Source organism: Balaenoptera ricei, chromosome 6 (assembly GCF_028023285.1).
Source record: "Balaenoptera ricei isolate mBalRic1 chromosome 6, mBalRic1.hap2, whole genome shotgun sequence".
NCBI lineage: Eukaryota > Metazoa > Chordata > Mammalia > Artiodactyla > Balaenopteridae > Balaenoptera > Balaenoptera ricei.
In genome coordinates, this window is record NC_082644.1 from 34,487,928 (window position 1) to 34,509,923 (window position 21,996).

General features: G+C 38.6%; 1 protein-coding gene across 6 annotated transcripts in view; it reads left to right on the forward strand.

Moving 5' to 3' along the window:
• Nucleotides 1-5,692: 5,692 nt before the first annotated feature.
• The window catches only part of CDC14B (cell division cycle 14B), a 105,422-nt gene continuing 89,118 nt past the window's right edge, over nt 5,693-21,996 (forward strand). For all 6 annotated transcript variants that reach the window (XM_059924453.1, XM_059924448.1, XM_059924445.1 and 3 more), the window contains exon 1: nt 5,693-5,916. In XM_059924453.1, the coding sequence (XP_059780436.1) occupies nt 5,757-5,916 (160 nt within the window). In that variant the 5' untranslated portion in view covers nt 5,693-5,756. The remainder of the gene's footprint in view (nt 5,917-21,996) is intronic.

Here is a 21,996-nt window from a genome sequence, read left to right on the forward strand (position 1 = left end):
TTTTCCCCCAACATTTGCTTGTTGAAGAAACAGTTTGTAGAAAGTCCCACATTCAGGATTTGTTAGATTGTTTCCTTATAAGTCATTTAACTTGTTCCTCTACCCTCTATATTTCCTGTAAACTGAAATTACATCTCAAAACTTGATTAGATTCAGGGTAAACATTTTTGGCTCTAATACTTTATTGGTGATGCTGTGTTCATCAAGAGGCACATCTTCTCTTTTTGGCTCAGTCTTAGAGAGGCAACATTTAACATTTGGTTTAAAGTGGTGATAGTATTATAAAAATATTTTTGGAAAAGAAAAACTGTAAGGAGGAACTAATCCCATTGGATACCAAACCATACTATAAAGCTACAGTAATCTAAATAGTGTGCATAGACACAGAAATAGACAAAAAAGATCAATAAAAAAGAACAGAGATTAGAATCAGGCCACAGTATATATGAAAACTATACATACAAAAGGGTAGCCTTTCAAATCACTGGAGAAAAGATGGACTATATCATAAAAAATGTTGGGGAAAAAAATAGATGCCTCCTTTATCCTACATCCTCCAAATAAAATCCAGGTGGATTAAAGACCTAAATATAATAACATCTCTAAAAAAATAGAAGAAAATAAAGAATACTTTTAAAATATTGGGATGGGACAAACAAGATACAACATCTAGAAGCCTTAAAAAGATTGGTAAAATTGATTTGACATTAAAACACAAAACTTTTGTAGCAACATGAAGAGAGTAATATGACAAAGAATAGACAGGTAATATCAACTAAGATTGAAGGGATGATATCCATAATATATAAATATTCCCACCAATCTAAAAGAAAGTGAAAACAAATAGAGAAACAAGCAAAGGACATAAATAAGAAATTCTTAGAAAACATACTGTAAACATCTAATAAGCACTTTATAATATGCTTAGCTTCACTAGCGATCAGGGAAATGCAATGAAAATAACCGATATCATTTTTATTCTCAAACTTAAAAATATTAATTATATCCAGTGATTCAGGGTGCGGGTGTGGGGAAACACCCAAAATATTGTTGGTATCTATTAAATTCTAAAAGTGAATACCTTTTGATTCAGCAATTCCATCTCCTGTGGATATACATATGTTAGGATATTCATCGCAGCACTGTTTGTAGCTGTGATGAATAGCACCCCCCCCCCAACACAACCTAAGTGTCTATCTATAGGAATATAAATATGGAAAACACACAGGGAAGCCTATGCAGCCATCAGAGTGGATGAAATTGGCCATAAGGACTGACATAATTTTCAAGACGCAGTATTAAGTGAAAAAAATAAGGTCACAGAACAATATGCACAGTATAAACCAATTTATTTTTACAAATCTTTTAATTCTAAATATAGACTGTTAAAGGTGGTTATCTATGAAGGTAGGATTGAGGTGTGAAGGAGAACTTTCATATATATGTATATATATATACATACATATATATATTTCTGCTTTTCATTTAAATTAAAAAAAAATACAACCACATGTTCATGCATTATTTGGTCATATGCAATAAAATCAAAGAGAAAGAAAAAGTCCTTACTAAAAAATCGTTGAGGTAAAAAGCCAAGCCACTATCACAAAATAAGACCTAGATTTAAGAAGCTAATAATGAGCATGTATGTTCATTCAGTCTTGGTAGAAGTGTTTAGCCAAGGAGCGCATGATGTGCTGATCTTCATGTATCATTTTCCATTTTTTCCAAATTACTAAATTCTACTCTACTGACATACTGAATATCTGACAGTATGTCAAAAGCATGTCAGCATGTTTTGAAAGGTAATGTGAGAGAAAGAGTTTGGTACTGCTCACTCAGCATCCTAGGCACAGGGCTCTTTGGCTTTGTGGTGAAAGCATCCTCAGTCATACTTGATCACAAGACTCAAAATAACCAGAATTCTCCTCATTCTCTACCCCACCTCCACCCCAGCATTCCATTATTCCATTATTATTACTATTATTATTATTTGGTGGGAAGAAGCATACATGACCAAAAAATCCAAATTACCATCAGGAATATTGTTTTAAAAATCCACAATGTTAGGGTCTGATCTGAGGTCCAAAAAATTAATCAAAATTTACAATATTTACACAACTATAGAGGTTATTCAATTTCAGAAACCTACCTACAAGGAAAGATCCCTTCAAACTCTGTTCTCAACCTGTGATGAATGATGCTGGCCCCAAGAAAGAGCCATGGGTTTTCAAACCAAACTCACAGCAGGAGGTGGGTGGGATGACTGCCTTGACCTGTCAAATGAGGGATTTCTCACCAATAAAGTAAGAACAATACCATCAAACAGGGCATTTGTGTGAAGCCCTTAGCACTGTGGCCAGCATGTGGCGGTAGCTATATATATATATATATATATTCATTTTCTTCCTTTTTTGCAGTTCTAAGAGATTTTCAGTCTCAGGGTCAGAAACATAGGGGATTTCAGATTAACACTGAGATTACCAGAATAGCCAATGAAATAAAACCAACTCTTCTTAAATATGCTAGTGAAGATTTTAGTGTGTTTTCCCATATGCCTGCTACCTAAACCCTCTAGTTTTTATGGAAATTTGACCTTAAACAAATTATCTTCACATAATTAAAGCTGTAATTCACTGATTCTGATATTTATATTATCATTTGAAACTTTAGCATCATATATATATCCACCAGTTTTTACTAATTTTAGGGCAAGATTTAAATTCTTCAGAATATGAGTTATCTAAAATGTATAAGAAAATGTTCCATAATTGTTTTCCTTTCAGGGTCAATTTACCTAGTATAAAGGACTATTTTAGAGAACCCCTGCCTTCCCTTTTTAGCTTTTCACTGTGCTGCCCATGATGTTGAGGAAACAACCAGAAAGACAATCAGAATCCTGTAAAGTGTCTGGATTCTGGCCCTAGGGCTGCCAATGCCATTTAGGTGGGTCCCCATGTCCTGACTGTAAAAGAACAGCCTTGCGCCAAATATTGTCTAAGGTGCTTTCAAGCTCTAAAATTCTATGATCAATGGTCAATCTGAACAACAAATTAGCCAACCAACCAAGCAAACTAAACTACATTTCCTGTGGCCAAATTCTCAGAGCCCAGGAGCCCAGAGGTCAGCTTATTGAACAGTGGGAAGAGTCAATTTGTTCAAAAGACGTGCTACACACAAAACAAGTATCAGTAAGAAACAGCACTTTTCTGCCACTATCTAAACACGACCTAAAAATAAAATATAAATAAGGTTTTAAACTTCAATATGTATACTTAGCATAGGGACTACCTATTCTCCAAAATGGAAGATATTTCTGCATAATTTCAAAGTGTAATCATATAACTTCTCTCCTAATGATGTTATACTAACAAAACCATAAAATTTTAATGTTTTTAAAATGTGAAAATACTTAACAGTATAGTTATCTGTATTTATAACACCTTTTCTTTTATTTAAATCATATACATTTCATTAGAATTTCTAGCCCAAACATTGTATTTGAAGGTGAGAGAAAACAAACTGATATAGGTGAACTTCTTGGCACTTTAGTCTTAGTCTGACATTTAGATAAGTCACTTTCAAACAAATACAATGTCAAAGTGTACTTGAATTTCTTTAAGGAGCCAAGTGGACAACTCCCAAGTATTATCTATTCAAAACAAGACCTACTCAGTGTTAACTAGATTTATTTTGATCATTTTGCAGTATATACAGATATCAAATCACTATGTCGTACAACTGAAACTAATATAATGTTATATATCAATTATACCTCAACACAACAAAACAAAAACCAAGACCTACTCTTGTAAAATGCCAGATAGTCCGGGAAATGGCAGCCTTTCTACCGCTGAGCCTCTAGGCCAGTGTGAAAGGCCTCCTCTTCTCGGTCAGAACATAGGACCTGGCATGGGTAGGTTTCTGCTTACCTAGACTCATTTGCACAGCACTTCACAGCCTCCCAAGTCTCTTGCTTCTTTGCTGCCCTTACAGACAACACGTAGGTCATTTTTAATTTAAGGCCTTCACTGACTGATTTCCTTATGCGAAACAGGAAGAATGAACATGATTACTAAATTTCTGGTCCAAGTGTCAGATCTCTAGTTCCAGACTGTTCAAATGCCACTGTCATGCAGAGCTCTCTTTCCCCCAGCCCCCATTCCTCCTTAATTAGTTGTGCTTAAGGTAAAGGCCTTCAACAATAGAAGTCAAACAGCCTCCCCCCCCTCCCCCGAGGTACTCCATCGAAATGTGCATTTCTAAGAGGCTTCCTGGAGGACTGACTCAAATTCATCTTTTTCTTCTAGAGGCTGGCAGTAACTGCGGAACTGCAGGGTAAAACGTTAAAATACTGGTGAAAAATTAGGAAGAGCTTGCAAGATGTAGGATTTTGGGGTATGAAATCTAAATACTGCCCTCCAGTCTTAACACCATTTTCTTTGCCACCATGGAAATTCATTTAAAAGCCTTCCAAAATGACAGTTTTGGTTAAGTTCTAGAAAGATCAGGCATTATTTTAACTCAGTAGAAAAAAAAAAAAAAAAAGAAATATGATTATACAGTTTGCAAGATAAAACTTAAAGGATTAAATTCGCCACTTGCTTCAATATTTCAACAATTGGACCTGTCGATACCTTAGGTAAGAAAAACATAGCAACTGGTGTATAAAACTACTGAGTCAATTCGGGCACAGGATTCCGAGATGAAGAACTTCGAGGTGCAAACCTTTATAGTATATCGTGTTTCCATGGTAGTTTTATTGACTCCTTAAGAAGCCCTTGCTTGGTCTATTTGAATCCTGGGCATAGGTCAGTAAAAAGAGCGTAGCTGATTTAGATAGTTCCTAAGTTCTGACATCAACTCTACCTTAAATCTATATAACAGCAGACAATTTAAGAAGTCCATATTCTTCCAAGCCAGCAGCCATGGCAAGAGTCCCTTTCACTTGGCGCTATTACAGGGAAAACCAAGAAATACTTAAAAAAATATACAGGCCAAAGAACTGGAGTTAAGTTACTAGGGTGGGGCTGTGTAAAGCTTTGGTGACTCACTAAATGAAGTTGTGAACTGGGGTCTTGGCACTCGGGGAACACAGAAGGAACAGAAAAGTTGGGGGGCTTCCGTAGGGTGGCGAGTACACTCTTTGGCGGAATCACTCAGACTTTTCTTTATGGCGTCACCGGCTACCTGCCTGTAGAAAAGCTCCGTCTCCGTGACGTCACGCCTCACTGACCAATGAAAGGCCTCAGTCTGCGGGCCCCGAGGAGGGTTGTGGGCCCTTTTTTGTGAATGAAGCTTCACGGACCAGCCCTCCTGGAGTCCCCGGGAGCCGCGGCCCGCTGTGCTCGGGCGCCTCGGCGGCAGCGTCCGCGTATGCGGTGGGCGCGCACGGTTACTCCGGGCAGCCCCAACCGCCGGCGGCAACACCGTCGCCTCTGCCGCGCCAGCGGGCTGCAGGCACCTGGGGGCGGGCTGGGGGTCGCCGGCAGCGGCAGGAGGCGCTGTAGCGAGGGCTGCGGCGCGGGTCCCGCGGCGGCCGCAGGAGGGAGCGGGACAGCCGCGGTGGGCCAGGCCCCTCCTCCGGCTCCTGCGCGGCCACCTCCCGCCGGGCTCCGCCGGCGCCTGCAGTCGCCGCAGCGCCGCTCCGCGCCCGCAGCTTTCAGCGCCCGCGCGCGGGGCCAGCGGGGGCTTCGGCGGGCTAGCGGGCGCGCGAGGCCATGGTCGTGGTCCCCTGACGGGCCGCGGCCGCCTCCATGAAGCGGAAGAGCGAGCGGCGGCCGAGCTGGGCCGCCGCGCCCCCCTGCTCGCGGCGGTGCTCGTCGTCCTCGCCGGGAGGGAAGAAGAGCCGCAGCTCCACGTCGCAGGAACTGCACCACCTGGACCGGCAGGACGACCTGTACCTGGACATCACCGGTGAGCCGGCGAGCGAGCGCATGGCGGGGCACCCCGGACACGCGGCACCCGGCGCGGGGGTCCTAGCCCACCCACCCGGGGCAGTAGAGGCGCCTCCCGGGGCCAGACTGACACGCCTCCACCCCCACCCCCATAAAAGCCCGAGCCGGCCACACCCCCTTCAGGATCCGGGCCCTGGGAGCGCCCCCCTACCCCGAGTTTTCTTCTGCGATTGTTGCAAGCTGTAACTTTATCCGTTTTGCACCCTCCTACCCCAGCAAGATGGCCCCAGGGGTCACCTTTCTAAATTGCGGGCGTCTGCTCGGCGCCTCGGGATTTTCCTAAATTCGAGTTGATACCGCCTCCCGGGTTGCAAGCTCGGTTGGCCCTTAAGGAGTGTGAACCTCCGAATCACTCCAAAGGATTCCCCGAGCGCGCTGAACACGCCGGCGCGGGAGCTGCAGTATTTATTTGGCGTTTGCCAAGCCTCCGCTGCTCTGTGGGAAATGGAGTCCCTCCCGCCTGGGGCGGCGTTCCCCGGTCCGGCGCGGAAGCCAGATCCTTGCCCTGGTCCTCATTGCACTCACCCCCTCCCCAGCGCGCGTACGAGCACGCCCCAGACCTCCTAGGGATAATTCCCCTGCCTTGCTTCTGGAATGTCACTTTGATGGCATTTGAACCGGTCAGCTTGATCAATGCCCAGAGTTGTCACTTTTGAGAAATCACAGGTAGAAAAGCAGCCGTTTGATAACTGCTTTATTATTAGTGCCTATTCTACAATTCTTGAAGACTTTATAAATCCAATTTGGGAGCCGTTGGGTTTGCCAGGATTGACACTGAAGCGTGTGAGGGCATTAAATGAGATGATGTTTGTGGAAACGCTTTGTCTACAATTTTGAGGGATTTTTCAGTCTGTTTTCTGTGGCGCAGAGTGTGTAAACCTCGGTGTGTTGGATTTTTATAAACTGTTTCCCGCCCATTGATAAACCAGGTAAGCTGGAGTGGTCAGAACATTAATTAAGAAAATGCTCAAACACAGAAATTTAGTAGAAATTATTTTCTAGGTCGATGGACAGTTGTTTTGAAACTAGGGTCCATTTCACAGAAAGTTGAGAGTAAAGCGGAAGGTATCTCGGCGTTGAGTGGATGGACCTTGGCGACGGAGGAGGTAGGCAGGAAGGGTTTCCCGTAAGTACCTGTCTCCGGCTGGCACCTGCCCAGGTCCACCGTAGCGCCTGGCGCTTTAGGAGGTGAAGCCCACTTGCTGAGGCTGAGACTAGGTCCCACCACGTTGTGCGCTCCCGGGGAGATGGCCCCGCAGAGGAGGGCCACGGGTGCAGGACCCACACAGGCCTTATGCCTTGTTATGTATACCTTTTAGAAGGACCTTGTTGAATAGCATTTAATTTGGGGGCAAGTAACACACTTACTTGGTACAGAATTCTTAATTACAAAGGTAAAGAGAAGTATTATATATAGTGAAAAGCTGGTCTCAGCCACCGGGTGTTTTTCCCCAGAGGCAACTTATGTTCCTAGTTTCTTGTGAATCCTTACAGAAATAGACTGCGTGGTTACACGTATACATTCTCTACCGTACGCAAGCACGGCAGCATACAATACGTTGTTTTGCACATTGCTTTCACAGTTTTTCTTAGCAGAAAGATTGTTCTGTATTAGTACATGGTAATAGGTAAAGTATTACCTCATTTGGTTTTAAGTACTGCTTCTGCCAAAATAGATATGGTTTTAAAGTATAAAACCATAAAATGGTGTATGTGGATTTAAATGTATATGTTTTATGACTTGTTTATATATATGTGTATGTTTTATGACTTGTTTAGACAGTTCCCTATTGGAGACACTTGCCTCCAATCAAAAAGGAAGTGTCTGACAGCAAAGTCATTGGGGTAAATCTTCCTTCTTTATGGAGAAAAAGATGCAATGTGGCTGGCTTTCCTGAGGTAGTGATCAATGAATTAATTTCAGAAAACATCACCAAACAGAATATTGAGGAAATAGTTGGTGCACTATATAAAATCATAATACTCTTTATTTAGGTGACAAGCCCAGATAATGGAAGGGTCCAATCTCAGTGTAAGATCACTCCAGGGGAGTTAAGGAAATCAACTTCCCCTACGATTTCTCCAGATGTCCCTTAGTGACAGTCTTGTATTTCTGGGAATAATGACACTTAATCAGTTTGATTGGGTGTGATATACAAGACAAAGTAACTTTGGATGCAAGGTGGGGATTTCTTTTTACTGGGCTTGTAGGAAACGCTTGATGCCTCATCCTCAGCAAATGGCAACCTGGTACCATCCTTCCCAACTTGTTTTTCCCTCAGTTATTGTTTTCTAAAAGCATTGCATGCACATTTTTAATATCAAACATTACTAAAGGAGATATATAAATATAGTTAGTCCCCCTCGCCTGGTAATATTTTCTTTCCCTTCAGTTTTCTACTCATATTCAAGTTTCTACAAATTGTGCCATACCAGTAAGAGTGGTCCTCTTTTTAATGGCTGCATGTTGTTGCATTGTATGGCTGAATTGTGATTTATATAATGCTAATAAATAAATGGTTATTTGGGAGTTTTCCAGTCCCTACTGCAAATGGCTGCAGTAGCATCAGTGTACATGTCTACCTACATGTGTGACTGTGTAAACTTGAAGTGAAGAGGCCAGGCCAAAGTATATATAGGTTTATCCATTTGTGAGTGGACTTTTGGGGCAATTATGAATAATGCTGCTATGAACAAGTTTTCACGTACAAGTTTTTGGGTATATACCTTTGGGTATATACCAAGGAGTAGAATTCCTTTGGGTATATACCTAGGAGTAGAACTGCTGGATCACATGGTAACTGCCAGGCTTTTTTCCAAAGCAGCTGTACCACCAGCATTCTCACTAGCAATGTATGGATTATTCCACATCCTCACCAACACTTGTTATAGGATTGTGAAGATTATTTCCCAGTGGGGTTGGTTTGTAAACATTATTACTTCTGCCCACTCTGCCTTTAAATACATTACTTTTTTTTTTTTTTTTAAACTTTGGTCCCTTCACATTTTTATTACAGTCTATTTTATCTATAGGTTGAATTCCCATAGATCCCAGGGTATTTCATGTGTGTACATTTAACATAGGAGGCTTAATTCCTATTTTTGTTCCTCTCTCTTTTATGTGGTCACTATTTATTGTCTATCCTGCCACCCCGATGCACTGGACACTACTCTTACTAGGAGCAGACTGACCCAGGTTTTATTCCTAAGCAGACCCCATCAACCTCTCATTGACCATTCATTCAGTTCTTGCCATATGCAATGACATGGAATTTTACCTGTATTCCTGGTGCAGTACCAGTGCACCATGTGAAAGAAAGGTTATAAATACAGTATAAACTGTATATGTTAATGCTAACTGAGAGATAACTGAGTAAAGATAAGATCCTAACGAGTTATCAGTCAGGAAGCAGGGGGAAGAAGGGAAGCGAGGAGGGCTTTCAGTTGGATTTGGAACTAGGTATCTAGATGAGAGAAATACCAAGGGAAAAAATGTTGGACACAGTCAGGTTTTGTTGTTGTTATTTGTTTGGTTTTGTTTTTTTTTTTGGCCATGCGGCTTGTGGGATCTTAGTTCCCCAACCTGGGCCCTTGGCAATGAAAGAGCAGAGTCCTAACCACTGGACCACCACGAAATTCCCCACAGTCAGGTTTTTGATTTTCCTATGAACCTCCTTGTGGCCAGATGTCTGAATCTTTTTGGTCTCTATACATTCCTGTCCCTTAAATAGGGCCCTCTGTAAATGACATTGCACATTTTCCTTTCCTCTTTATTAATATAGAAAAAAAATTAAAGGCTATAACATTACTGCATAATCTGTGTTTGATAATTTATAGGATTTAATAGTTGGTACAGAAGTTCAATTTATTTTACTTTTTTTTTGTTTTTTAAATTTCTGACTAGTAACAAAAATTGTCAATAACTGCTGGCTTAAAAAATATTCTTGGTGGTTTGTCTTAAATTGAAAAATACTTTTTTTAGTGTCTGCCATTATATTCTACCTTTTAAAGAGTGTCTATATTATAACAGTAAATAATTTTATTGGAGAAGCTCTAATTGAGGTCAGGATTGTTACTTAAAAGCATTGATTAATGGTGTATTGGATACTCATCAAATAAAATTAAACAGATACAGCACTACTCCTCTCCCCTTCTTTTTAGGATTTAAAAAATCACACTAGACATCATTAGACAGAAAATTTATTCATTAATTGAAGTATTTTTTGAATGCTTACTATGTAAAATAGTCATGCGTATTCATTGTTTGCAGTGATAGAAATATATTTTTCTTGATAGAAAAGGAATGCTGTTAACCTGGGGCACTGATTCAGGAGGAAATAAATTAATTTTTCTTCAACAGTTTCATGTAGTAGATTATTGAGTTTCAGTAACTGAAACGCATCAAAGTCTATAGTGTCCATTTTTCTTCTTATGACTTATGTCTATACTTACTCTCTGTGTAATGTGAATTTATTTTCTTGATTTATGTGCTTGCTTAATTCTTCAACATCTTTACTTCTGATGGTATCATGTTAGTCATCTGCTATGAGTCTCATTCCTTAAGGCACCAATAAAAAGGCAAAAACTTAACACAGTTTCAGTGTTGCTGCCACATAAAGAGTGTTTGGGCATAAAGATAAAGGGGAGGTGGAATAACTGGGTTACAGAGATAGTTGTGTTTTTTAAATATTTCTTTATTTATTTGGTTGCACTGGGCTTAGTTGCGGCATGTGGGATCCTCATTGAGGCATGCGGGATCTAGTTCCCTGACCAGGGATTGAACCTGGGCCCCCTGCACTGGGAGTGCGGAGTCTTAACCACTGGAGCACCGGGGAAGTCCCACAGAGATGTATTAATGCCAGGAGTTGACAGCACAAATTAACTGCGCTGTGCCTTAGAATGGGAATGAATTTCTCCAAATTTTGTTGGGGTTGGGGAGAGCTGGAATGAAACCACTTTGTGGATTTTTAGGATGGAAGGAAGGCACTGGCACATACCAATGACATTTCTTGGAAATTTCTGAGATAGTCTCTGGGGAACTCTGAATTGATAGAACTGGTATTTTTTGAAAGAATTTTGAGAAATCACCTAGGAATTTCACAGTTGTCCATTTTTCCCTGTGAAGAAACCAAGACCAGAGATAAGTAATTTTGCAAATTTGTAAAATAAGTTTGCAGATTTGCAAACTGCAAATTAATGCAGTTTCTTTTTGGGAAGGTCATGATTACCTGCCTTTTATTCTTTCTGACATATAAAGCTGCTTCACAGTTATACATAAATGATTTCCTGAACATCTACTAGTTAGTCCTTTGCTACTTTGGCTAGTAGATGATGTCATAGTAGATGCTCCATAAGTAGTATCTATGAAGTTGAATTTAGAGAGATGAATAATTATCTAGTGAATTTGGAAAAATGAGCAAACTAGGTACACAATTCAGGTCTTTCAGAGCTCATGCTGTTTTCCAAGTTGGCCATCATTTACACCCCTGATCTTCCAGATATTTCATTCCTTCAGCAAACATGTAATGAATATCTATTCTGCCAGCCTTTTTTTCCCCCTTCAAGTGCATAAAATAGGTCACTGCTGGAGAGAGTCCCTGCTCTCATGGAGGTTATGTTCTTTTCTTTATTTGAGAAAATAAAACTTGGAGGGTTCCTGAAGAGGAACCATATCTTGGCTGAAATCTTTGGGGAAGAAAAACTTTGATGGTAGAGTTTTTGAAGAGCTAATTCTGGTAGTTAGGCTCGAGGACACCAGGGAAAGCTGGTGTCTCCCCACACAGGGGCTGAACACAGCCAGATTTAATAACCTTTTGGAGCCTGGATTCTCTCATCTGTTTAAAAATAAAAAGTCTGCAGGGTTGTTGGGAGGATGAAATGAAGGGGATGGATGTTAAGTGCCTGGCTTGGTGCCTCGCTGACAACCGGGGCTCCATAAATGGTTTCTGGTATTACAAGTGTGCCAGCAGTGGGCAAGGCCGGGGGGTACAGAGGGCACACTGAGACAGTCATCATGGTTGAGAGGGTTTCAGGCTCAGAAGCAAACATTTCCCCCATACGTGTACTTGCACAAAAGGTTCGGTGAATCAAAACAGTGAAAATGCAGCGTGTTCCTCTCCCTGCTTCTGAATGTAATCTTCAGAGCAGAAACGCTGCAGATGAGGCTGGCTCAGTATTTGTCGGAGACTGAGGAGGTTTGGCGCCGTGTTGATAATCTTTTCTGCCTTGGGAAAAACGTTACAGTTTCACTTTAAAGATTTCTTGTAAAAGGAGGAATAAACCAAAACTCTTCTGAGGCTATTGTTACATGCTTTTATTATACTGAAGAGTTTGTATGTTGCCTACTATTAAATTGCAGCTAAGTTTATGGGGGGTGGTTCTTCATAAAAATGCAAAGTCCTCATGGGAGAGCCTCAGGTAGAAGGTTATTTTTTAAAAGTGTGTTAAGTTATTTACTGATAAAATACAAATTTTTCCGAGTGACTAACTTAAAGCATGACTGTGCCCTAGTACATCCGTTTTAAAAGAGTATTTCACAGATCCAAAAGCTTTGATACTGGTGGTGCATATTATTGGCAGACAGGGTGTTTGTTTGTTTGGGGTAAAACAAGTTACCTTTCAAAAGACCTTTCTAATGTTTAATGTGTGGCACAGAGACCCAATTTATTTGGAAGGGGTGGGAGTTAGAAAATAAGATAAATAAGAAATGATATCTTTAAATATATTTTTTTTATTACACTGGGAAAAAATAATTTTAGTAGCCAGTATTTTGTTTTTCTTCCCATCCTAGCTACAGAATATTTTTTATTTTAATCTTAGTAAGTCCTTTAAGGTCCTTCACATTAAAATTACTTTTATAATTGTCTTTAAAAAGAAATGAAAACATGGGTAGATTGGTTTATCTGAGTATTTAAAAGCCAATCCTCCCTTAGGTCAGGTACCATTATGAGTGAGGTAAGTAGGTCCAGGGGTTACTCTGGGCCAAAAGTGGAGAGATTGTATGGAGACGAAGAAAGTGGTGCAGCAGGAGCTAACCAATTTTCAAATACTGTTTCTTTACAGTTTTTGATTTTTAGCTTCCAAGGTTGGTTAGTCACTTAATTTGTAGAAGTGCTGACTACCATATTAGCCAGGGATTACCTTAGAAAACAATTTCCAAAATAAAATTGATTTTAACTTCTGAAACACAAGGTTATTTAACTGGAATTTGTACATCTCATCTGAATTCTCTAGTTTATTTGAAAGTTTTACGCCCTTCTCTCTCTCTCTTTTTTCTATAGCTTTTCATGGATACTGCTCCAACAAAGGTATTCAGATCATTGACTCTACTTTGCAGTTCTTTGATGATTTTAAAACTGTGGATTTAATCTGTTAGTTGTGATTCTTGGTTCCGTCTCTTCCTGTTTGCTCGTCTTAATTTTAGTCTTAGGTAGCAGTTTTAGTTTTCTATAACTGTAGAGTATCTTTCATATGTTTACGACTTAAGTTGAAATCTGTCTTTACATGAAAGAAAAGTTCTGTTGGTTTCTGTGTACAGGTGATGCTGGAAGTAGTTTCTGTGATATTTTATGGGGTTAATTATGAATGCTATGTTTTGGATGGTGGATATTTTTGGTAATACTAAATTTTTATTTTAATTAAATCTCACTTTTGTAGGTGCTTGCCGAAAAGATACTTAGAATGAGTTGTTATGACAGCTGTTCTTGATTTTTTTCCCCCCAGGTTACTTTAGTTATTTCTAGGCATTTCTTTGCTTAGTGGACAGGTATATATCTCACTTACTGTTTTTGGTAAGAGGGAAATCTCATGAAATGCCAACCTGAACTTTGGGAACAGGAGAGTTCTTTTGTATCCTATTTAAAAAAAAATTTTTTTTTAAATATTCTGATTCCCTTTGATTTTCAGGTTCCTCAACCAAGGCCATTTACCAAAAGAACAAATCTGAATGGCCCCATATACTTATTATTTTCAATTGAAAATTTTCTGACTTTATCCTCTTCATCTTTTATTCAGCAGTTTTAATTCTTAGTATAATTTATATTCTAGAGGAGCAATTCTCTTAAGAGTCCTTTATTCACCAGTCATTTCAAAGATTTGGTCCCATTGTCTTTGAGTCTGAAAAGCTGAGGAAGCTAGGCAGGGTAAATTCATTCTAATTGCATAATAATCGCATATTGATTTCATTTCTCAGGTAGTTTACTTTTATACCATTAAAATTTGGTCGAAAGTGTACTTTTCACAAAGGCAAAAAGCATCTTGTTCCTGATGTCAGTGATATTTGTTGTTCCTTCAAGTTCTAATTTGACAGTAAAATTACTTTCTTGGCACTGCTATGCAATTTATGACATTGATCTTTTTATACCCAATCCGTAATGTTATAATATCATTACAGATTATGAATTCTGCAAAGTCCTCTATTTTAGGACCATCTCAGCTGAATCATTCTCTGCATTTTGCTCATTTATCCTCATTTGTATTCGTATGGATTGTGCTATGGAATTTATTCAACAAATATTTATTGAGCAACTACTTTGAACAAGGCAGTGGGCCAAGTATTACTGAGGAAGGGAGGAGGGGATATGAAGATTTAATAACAACATGCTCATTATTACTGAAAGATTGAGAAGGCATACACTCTTAAGTCATCATCTCAATGAAGACAGGCAGTGAAGGAATCAGTCATTATGTAATTTTGCTCTCTTAATTTAAACAGTGTCAGTTTGAGAGAAATTTGTGATGGAAATGTTACTTGATAATTCCTACACAAAGTGAATTATTTTTTTCAATATGTGGTCAAAATGATCTGTCCTATGGTGTCTTTCTCGTGTGTGTGTGTGTGTGTTTGTGTGTGTGTATGTTTTAACCTTTAAAAGAAATGAGAAAAAGCTTCATTTTGGTATATAACTAATCATATATATGTATGATATGAATATATGCATATAGTTAATAATACCCTGAAAACTATATCTCTACTAACACAGAGCCAAAGTGAAAGGTCTGAATTCCAATTAATTCTGTATTACTAATTTCAATGTCAAAGTATCCCACAGGACATAACTTAAAATGAGATACTTCATTTTATTTTTAAGAATACCTTATTTATTGGTAAGAAGTAATTATAGAGCACCTTTTATGTTGAGTATTGCTTCTTAAATTGGAGACACTGAAGATGGCTAAATATTTTAAGAACTATATTTGGCATGTGTGACTTTTAAACTGAAAAGCATTCTGATTTTCACATTCTTTTATAGGTGCTGAGGAAGAATTGCTTTGACACGAATGTGTAGCAGAATTAACATTATGGTTTTACATTTTTGGGAGCTGTTCTCAATCTGCTCTTAGAATTTTTTTACTGTACTGCTGTCATTAGGTAGCTTTTTGGAAGCGCCTAATACATGAAACAAGCATCTTAACATTCATTTATTTCCTTTTTGACAGTGTACTGTCAAAAAAGCTTAGAATTTAGCTAGCAAACACAACAGAGGTTGGGATTTTAACTCCACTATTATATTCTAATTTTAAACTATTGTGACTAAAAGGGCTTGAAGTAAAAATCCACTCAGGATATGTCTGAGTGTGTATTATAGTCTCATCCTTGCAATGGGTGCTGCAAGAGCTGCGATAGAGATTTCATAGTTGACCCCGGATCTCTGGGAAGTGACACTAGTACACGGAACTGGGTGATATCTATATATCTTCTGTGTCACATAGAGGAACTTATCTGTGAATGTCATGGACACTCAAAGATAGATGCGTCTGAATGAATGTGATCCTTGGAAAGGAGGCTTGAGCTGTGTTTTAAATGATTCCCTTATTTTCCCCTGCAGAACTAGCAGGAACTGTTCTTGACGGTAACACACAGTAGTCTCTGCTTTCTCCTTCCTCCTGACAGTACCATTGCTACTACTGTGGTGGCATTTGTATGTGTGTAGGGTGATTGCTGGGATTGGGGATAGACTTTATCCCAGCATGGGATACCCCCCTCCCCGACCTGTCCTGCTCTTGTATTCAGCAGTTAACCTGAATTAAATAATAACTTTGCTCCAAAATGGAAAAATACTTTATTTAGTGAAATCTCTCTTACTCAAGAGGGCAGGAAAAGGAAGATAAACCTTAAAACGTTATTTATTTAATAGGACCTATTCAGATTATTTTGAACAAATACATTTTTAGAGGCTAAATTTGTGGATTCAGAACACAATCATTTCCAGGCACAGTGCTAAAGGAATTTTTTTTTTCTTGTGGAACACTTCTGCGAATTTCCAAAATAAAAATGTTGGCTATTCCAAAGGCTAAGCAATAAACTTGGATTTTTTTTAAAAATCCATGCTTTGGATTAAGGACTGTATTTTAAAATGATTTCAGAAAATGAGTATTATTCTAATATAGAGATTTATGAAAAGGATTAATAAATTTTGTTTTATGCCACAAAAGGAATTTTTAAATAATGCCAATTTCTTTTGTGTGCCTTTTACACACCCCATTTAACATAACCATATGCAGTGCTGCTTTGTTGTAATTATATTGTCTTCAAAACATTTTACTAAGAATAAATAGGCATATATAAAACTGCAGTCAATGTCTTGTTTCGGATTCCCCCAGAACAGACTGAGTCAAGGATTCCAAGGCAAGTACTTTCTTTAGGAGATGGTCCCAGGCAACTCTCAAAGTGAAGTAGGTAAGTGAGAGGATCAGGAGGTGCAGGCCATAGACAGCTCACTAGCAAGCAAGTTACTTACTGTGGTAGCTGTAGTTTGATCCCACAGGGGAAATCTGGGAGCCAGTGTAGAATACGTGAGGATGGAAGGGGGCTGGGATATTTGTACACTAGTAGCTCAGAGGGTGAGTGATAATTTTGAAGTGCTGTGAGGGCAGCCCAAATGGGCTCTGCAGATGGGAGAAAGTCCTGAAAGAAAGGTTGGTATAATTGGAATGTGTGCTGAGAAGGGGAGGGTAGGGAGCGGTGACTCCTGCAGTCGGTCATAGTATGGTTAAATTTTTTCTGTGTGCTCTTAGTGCTATTAGTGTTTTTTTTAGCTATTTAGCCCTCAACCATTATCCCAAGTTGAGTGTGTTATTGTCACTGTGCTGTGTCCTGGTGAGGCAATTTTGATAGCAAATGTTGGGACGAGGCACACACGTGACAGGGCGGGTTTGTTAGAAAGAACCAATGGGAGAGTATTAAGCTGGATGTTTATGATGCGAGCTTAATGAAGCCTTTGCAAGGAATTGTTTAAGGAAACTAGGTAAAGATCTGTGTGCAGTTAAGGATAGTTGGAAGTTCTTGGATTTTTATGAAAGGCTTTATAAAGATCACTGTAGCTTGGAGATTTAACTAACAGTTGTGATTAGCATCTAGAAGAATTATGGCCAGAGACAATCCTGACTTCAGTGAATGTGAAGTGACTGGAAGGAGCTGAGCCATTGCCAATGTAGAACGCCAGGACTGATCTCCTTGGACACTATAGATTCCGTGCAAGTACCATTTCCAAGAACTCCTCACCCCCAGCTAAATGGAGTTTATGCATACGTGTGAAGTCAGCCACCTTATGTCATTTATTTCCAATAAGGCCAGATAACAAGCATTAGGTACTCTTATGAGTGGTTCAAGATAAATAAATCTACTGATTTAATTGCTCAAGAGTTTATAATCAATGTATCATATGCGTGTACAAAGTGTTACACAAAGTAGGGAAATCACAGTTTACCTTGTGTAAGTAAGAGTTATTTTCCTGCCTTTTGGATGCTTTTCCCATATTATTTTTTTTTTTTTTTTTTAACATCTTTATTGAAGTATAATTGCCTTACAATAGTGTGTTAGCTTCTGCTTTATAACAAAGTGAATCAGTTATACATATACAATATGTTCCCATTTCTCTTCCCTCTTGCATCTCCCTCCCTCCCACCCTCCCCATCCCACCCCTCTAGGTGGTCACAAAGCACCGAGCTGATCTCCCTGTGCTATGCGGCTGCTTCCCACTAGCTATCTATTTTACATTTGGTAGTGTATATATGTCCATGACACTCTCTTACCCTGTCACATCTCCCCCCACCCCCTCCCCATATCCTCAAGTTCCCATATTATTAAAGCTTTGCATAGTTCCTTTTCATTTTTCTTTGGAAAAAATAATTCAGTCTATTTAACAGAGGGGGAAAATAGTCATACTGCTAATCTTGTGAGAGGTAGACTTTAACAATGCTGAAGCTTTCACAGGGGATCAAGATTCAGTAATAAATGCCTTGACTTTGGAGATATTAGAAATAGTTTTTCATCATTTTCCTAAATATGAGTGGGCAGCTTTTAGAACTTATTAGAAAAACTAGTGCTGGTGATGTTTCCTGCCCTATAATCCTGTTCCATATTCTTGAGGTGCATTCCTGATCCTGGGTTCCTGACACATTTATCATTGGTCCATGCAAGCCCCTTTATTAGGCTTTCTGTTTTTGAAATATGGCCCACTAAAGAACACTCAGTATACTCTTCAACTAGAGTTGCTTGTTTTTCTTTTATGTTTTTTCTTTTCTTTATTTTTTGAATAGATAATACATGCACATGGTTCACAATTTAAAAGATACAAAAGAGTAAACAACACAGAGTAAGATTCCCACTTTCACCTGTCACCTAGCTGCCTATTTCCCCTCTTCAGAATCAGTTGACAAAGCTGACCTCTTATGTCTTACCAGAGGTTTTCTATGTATTTACAAATATATGTATATATGTGTATACAGATGTCTGTATGTTTGTATCCTCTCATGCAAATTATGGTCCATTATTCCCACTGATCTCTACCTTGCTTTTTTTCACTGCTCTTAGGTTGCTCACTGAGCCCAGAATTGGAATAAAGCGAGCTGGAGGATCCTAGTGGGCCATGCTTTCAAGATGCTCTAGATTAAGATGTGATGATAATAGCCTCTGGGTTAGTCAGTGTATGCTCCATGCTAAGGCCCATGCTAAAACCTATGTCTGTCCTCCACCTCCAAATAAAGTTTCTAAGATATAGGTGCTCATTATTTTTTAAAAAGACAACACATAAAGAAAAAGATCAGTGATGCTACTAGCAAGGGTGTTTTCTCTACCAGTTAGTTTAGGCTTGGTTATACTGTAATAGCAAGCCCCCTCCCATTCCCAGCAGTTTAAAATAAAGATTTAATTCTTGTTTCTGTTTCACAGCCACTGTGGGTTGGCAGGGGTTTCTGCTTCCTGTAATTGTTTGGGAACCTAGGCTTATAAGTAACAATGGTCTCTAATATTGCTGGTCCCTGTGCCAGAGGGGAAAAGAATGCTGTGGAGGGTCTTGATCAACAATTAAATGCTCATTTTCGTCACAGTTCATTGGCCAGAATTAACCATGTGGTCCCACCCAACCACAGAGGAGCAAGAATGTGCCTGTTAGGTGAACAGCATTAATGAGTACCACAGTTAGCCTTTTAGATTGTTCAGTGTATATTTGTATACATAGATATCTCTATAGAGAGATATATTTTTATATCAATAAGATAAACACTAAGTAATTTTATCATTACTTTTTTCCACTTCATATGTTATAGCAGAATCTTTCATTGTCCTAAGTATGTGTCTAAATATGTATCTCTTTTGGATGCATATTATTCTATTTTATGCCTATATAATAATGTATTTCCTTGTGGCTCCTCTCCTGAGGAAAATGTACATTAATTTCCATAAAATTGGTAGAAATATTTAGAGGTTGTAGACCCTCCCCAGCCAAGCATTGGATTCCTATCATGGTCTCTAGGTTGTAAATATAAGTGCTATTTAGAATAACCTCTCTTCATCCCCTTTGTCCCCTCATAAAGTACCGTCTTATAATTTTTTAAACTTGATATTTTGTTTTTTTGTTTTGTATTGTTTTTTGGTTTTGGCCACGCCGCGAGGCTTGTGGGATCTTAGTTCCCTGACCAGATATTGAACCCGGACCCTTGGCAGTGAAAGCGTGGAGTCCTAACCACTGGACCACCAGGGAATTCCCATAAACTTGATATTTTGGATAGGTAAATACAGTTGTCCCTCAGTGTCCGTGGGGGATTGGTTCCAGGAGCCCTGTGTATATTATTAGGGAAATTATTATCCGTGATGATTTACAAATGTGTTTTCTATTTGTCATTTGCCTTTTGATTATCTTATAGTTGTGGTTGTGATGTGTGTTTGCCATGCAAAGTTTGTAGGTGAACCTGCTAATCATTCCTCTTACGGCTTCTGGATTTTAAGTCATAGTTGAACTCAACAAAGCTATTAAGGAATTCTCATGTGTTTAATTTCTCCTGCCCTGGCCTGTATGCTGTTGTTCTTAAGCATTTTACTCACACATATCATATATTATAAACCCCACAATATTGGGTTGGCCAAAAAGTTCGTTTGGGTTTTTCCATAACACGCTACCAAAAACCCAAATGAACTTTTGGGCCAGCCCAATATATTGTTACTACTTTTGTTAAAACAATCATCTTTTAAAGAGATATAATTGAGAAAAATCGTATATATTTACCCATATAGTTACCATTGCTAGTGCCCTTCATTCCTTTGTGTAGATCCAGAGTTCCAAAAGGTATCATTTTCCTTCTGCCTGAAGGATGGTGTTTTTTTTGTTTTGTTTTTGTTTTTTAACATTTCTTATAGTTGGGTCTCTTTTAGCCTCTTATAGCCTTCATTTTTGAAACGTTCTTGCTTATTATGGAATTCAAGTTTGGCATTTTTCTTTTTTCTTTCTGTACTTGTAAAGACATTGTTCTATTGTCTTATCACTTACATTGGTTCCTACAAGAAATCTGATGTCCTTATCTTTGTTTCTCTGTATGTAATATGTACTTTTTCCTCTGGCTGCTTTTAAGATTTTCTCTTTCTCACTGGTTTTGAGAATTTGATTATGGCATATTTTTCTTCACATTGTGCTCAGGACTTGAATTTCTTGGAGCTGTGGGTTTGAAGAGTTTATCAATTCAGGAAATTTTCAACCATTATTTCTTTAAATTTTTTTTCTGCCCATTTCCCCTCCTTAATATACAATTACCTGTATATTAGGCCATTTTAAGCTGTCCAAGAGCTCACAGATGGTCTTTTCAGTTTTTTTGGATTTTTTTTTTCTCTCACTCACTTTCATTTGGATAGGTTTACTGCTATGCCTTCAAATTCACTAATATTTTCTTCTATTTTCTTATCAGCCATTAATCAAATCCAATGTATTTTTCATCTCAGATTGTAGTTTTCATTTTTAGAAAAGCTTGATTTGGGTGTTTTTTATATCTTCCATGTCTACATTTTTTTACTCTATTTAAAAAATAATAGCCCTTTGAGATGTAATTCACATACCATATAATCCACCCATTTAAAGCGTACATTTCAGTGGCTTATTTTTTTGTAATAGTACATTTTATGTAGTATTGAAATACTAAATATTTAAAAAATAGTATTTCAGGGGATAAATAGTATATTTACAGAGTTGTGCAACTATCCTCATAATCTAGTTTTGGAACGTTTTCATTATCCAAGAAAGAAACCTTGTACCTAATAGCAGTTACTCCCCATTCCCTTCACCTTCTTTTCCATCCCAGCCCTGGGCAACCACTAATCTACTTTCTGTCACTATAGATTTCCTATTTTGGACATTTCATATAAATGGGATTATACTATTATTGATATTTTGTGAGTAGTTTCTTTCACTTAGCATAATGTTTGAGGTTCATCCATGTTGTAACATGTATCATACTACATTCCTTTTTATGGCTGAATAATATTCCATTGTATGACTAGATCACATTAAACTTATATGTGTATATATATAACTTTATGTGGACATATATTTTATGTGGACATATATTTTCGTCTACCAACTGAACATATGAATGCAGTTATGATAACTTTTAATGTTTTTCTCTGCTAATTCTAACTTGTGCATCAGTTCTGAGTCTATTTTGATTCACTGAGTAGTCTCTTCATAATGGGTCATGCTTTTCTGCTTCCTTGCATGCCTGGCAATCTTTGAATGCTAAATTTTACCTTAGTGGATGCTGGATATTTTTGTAT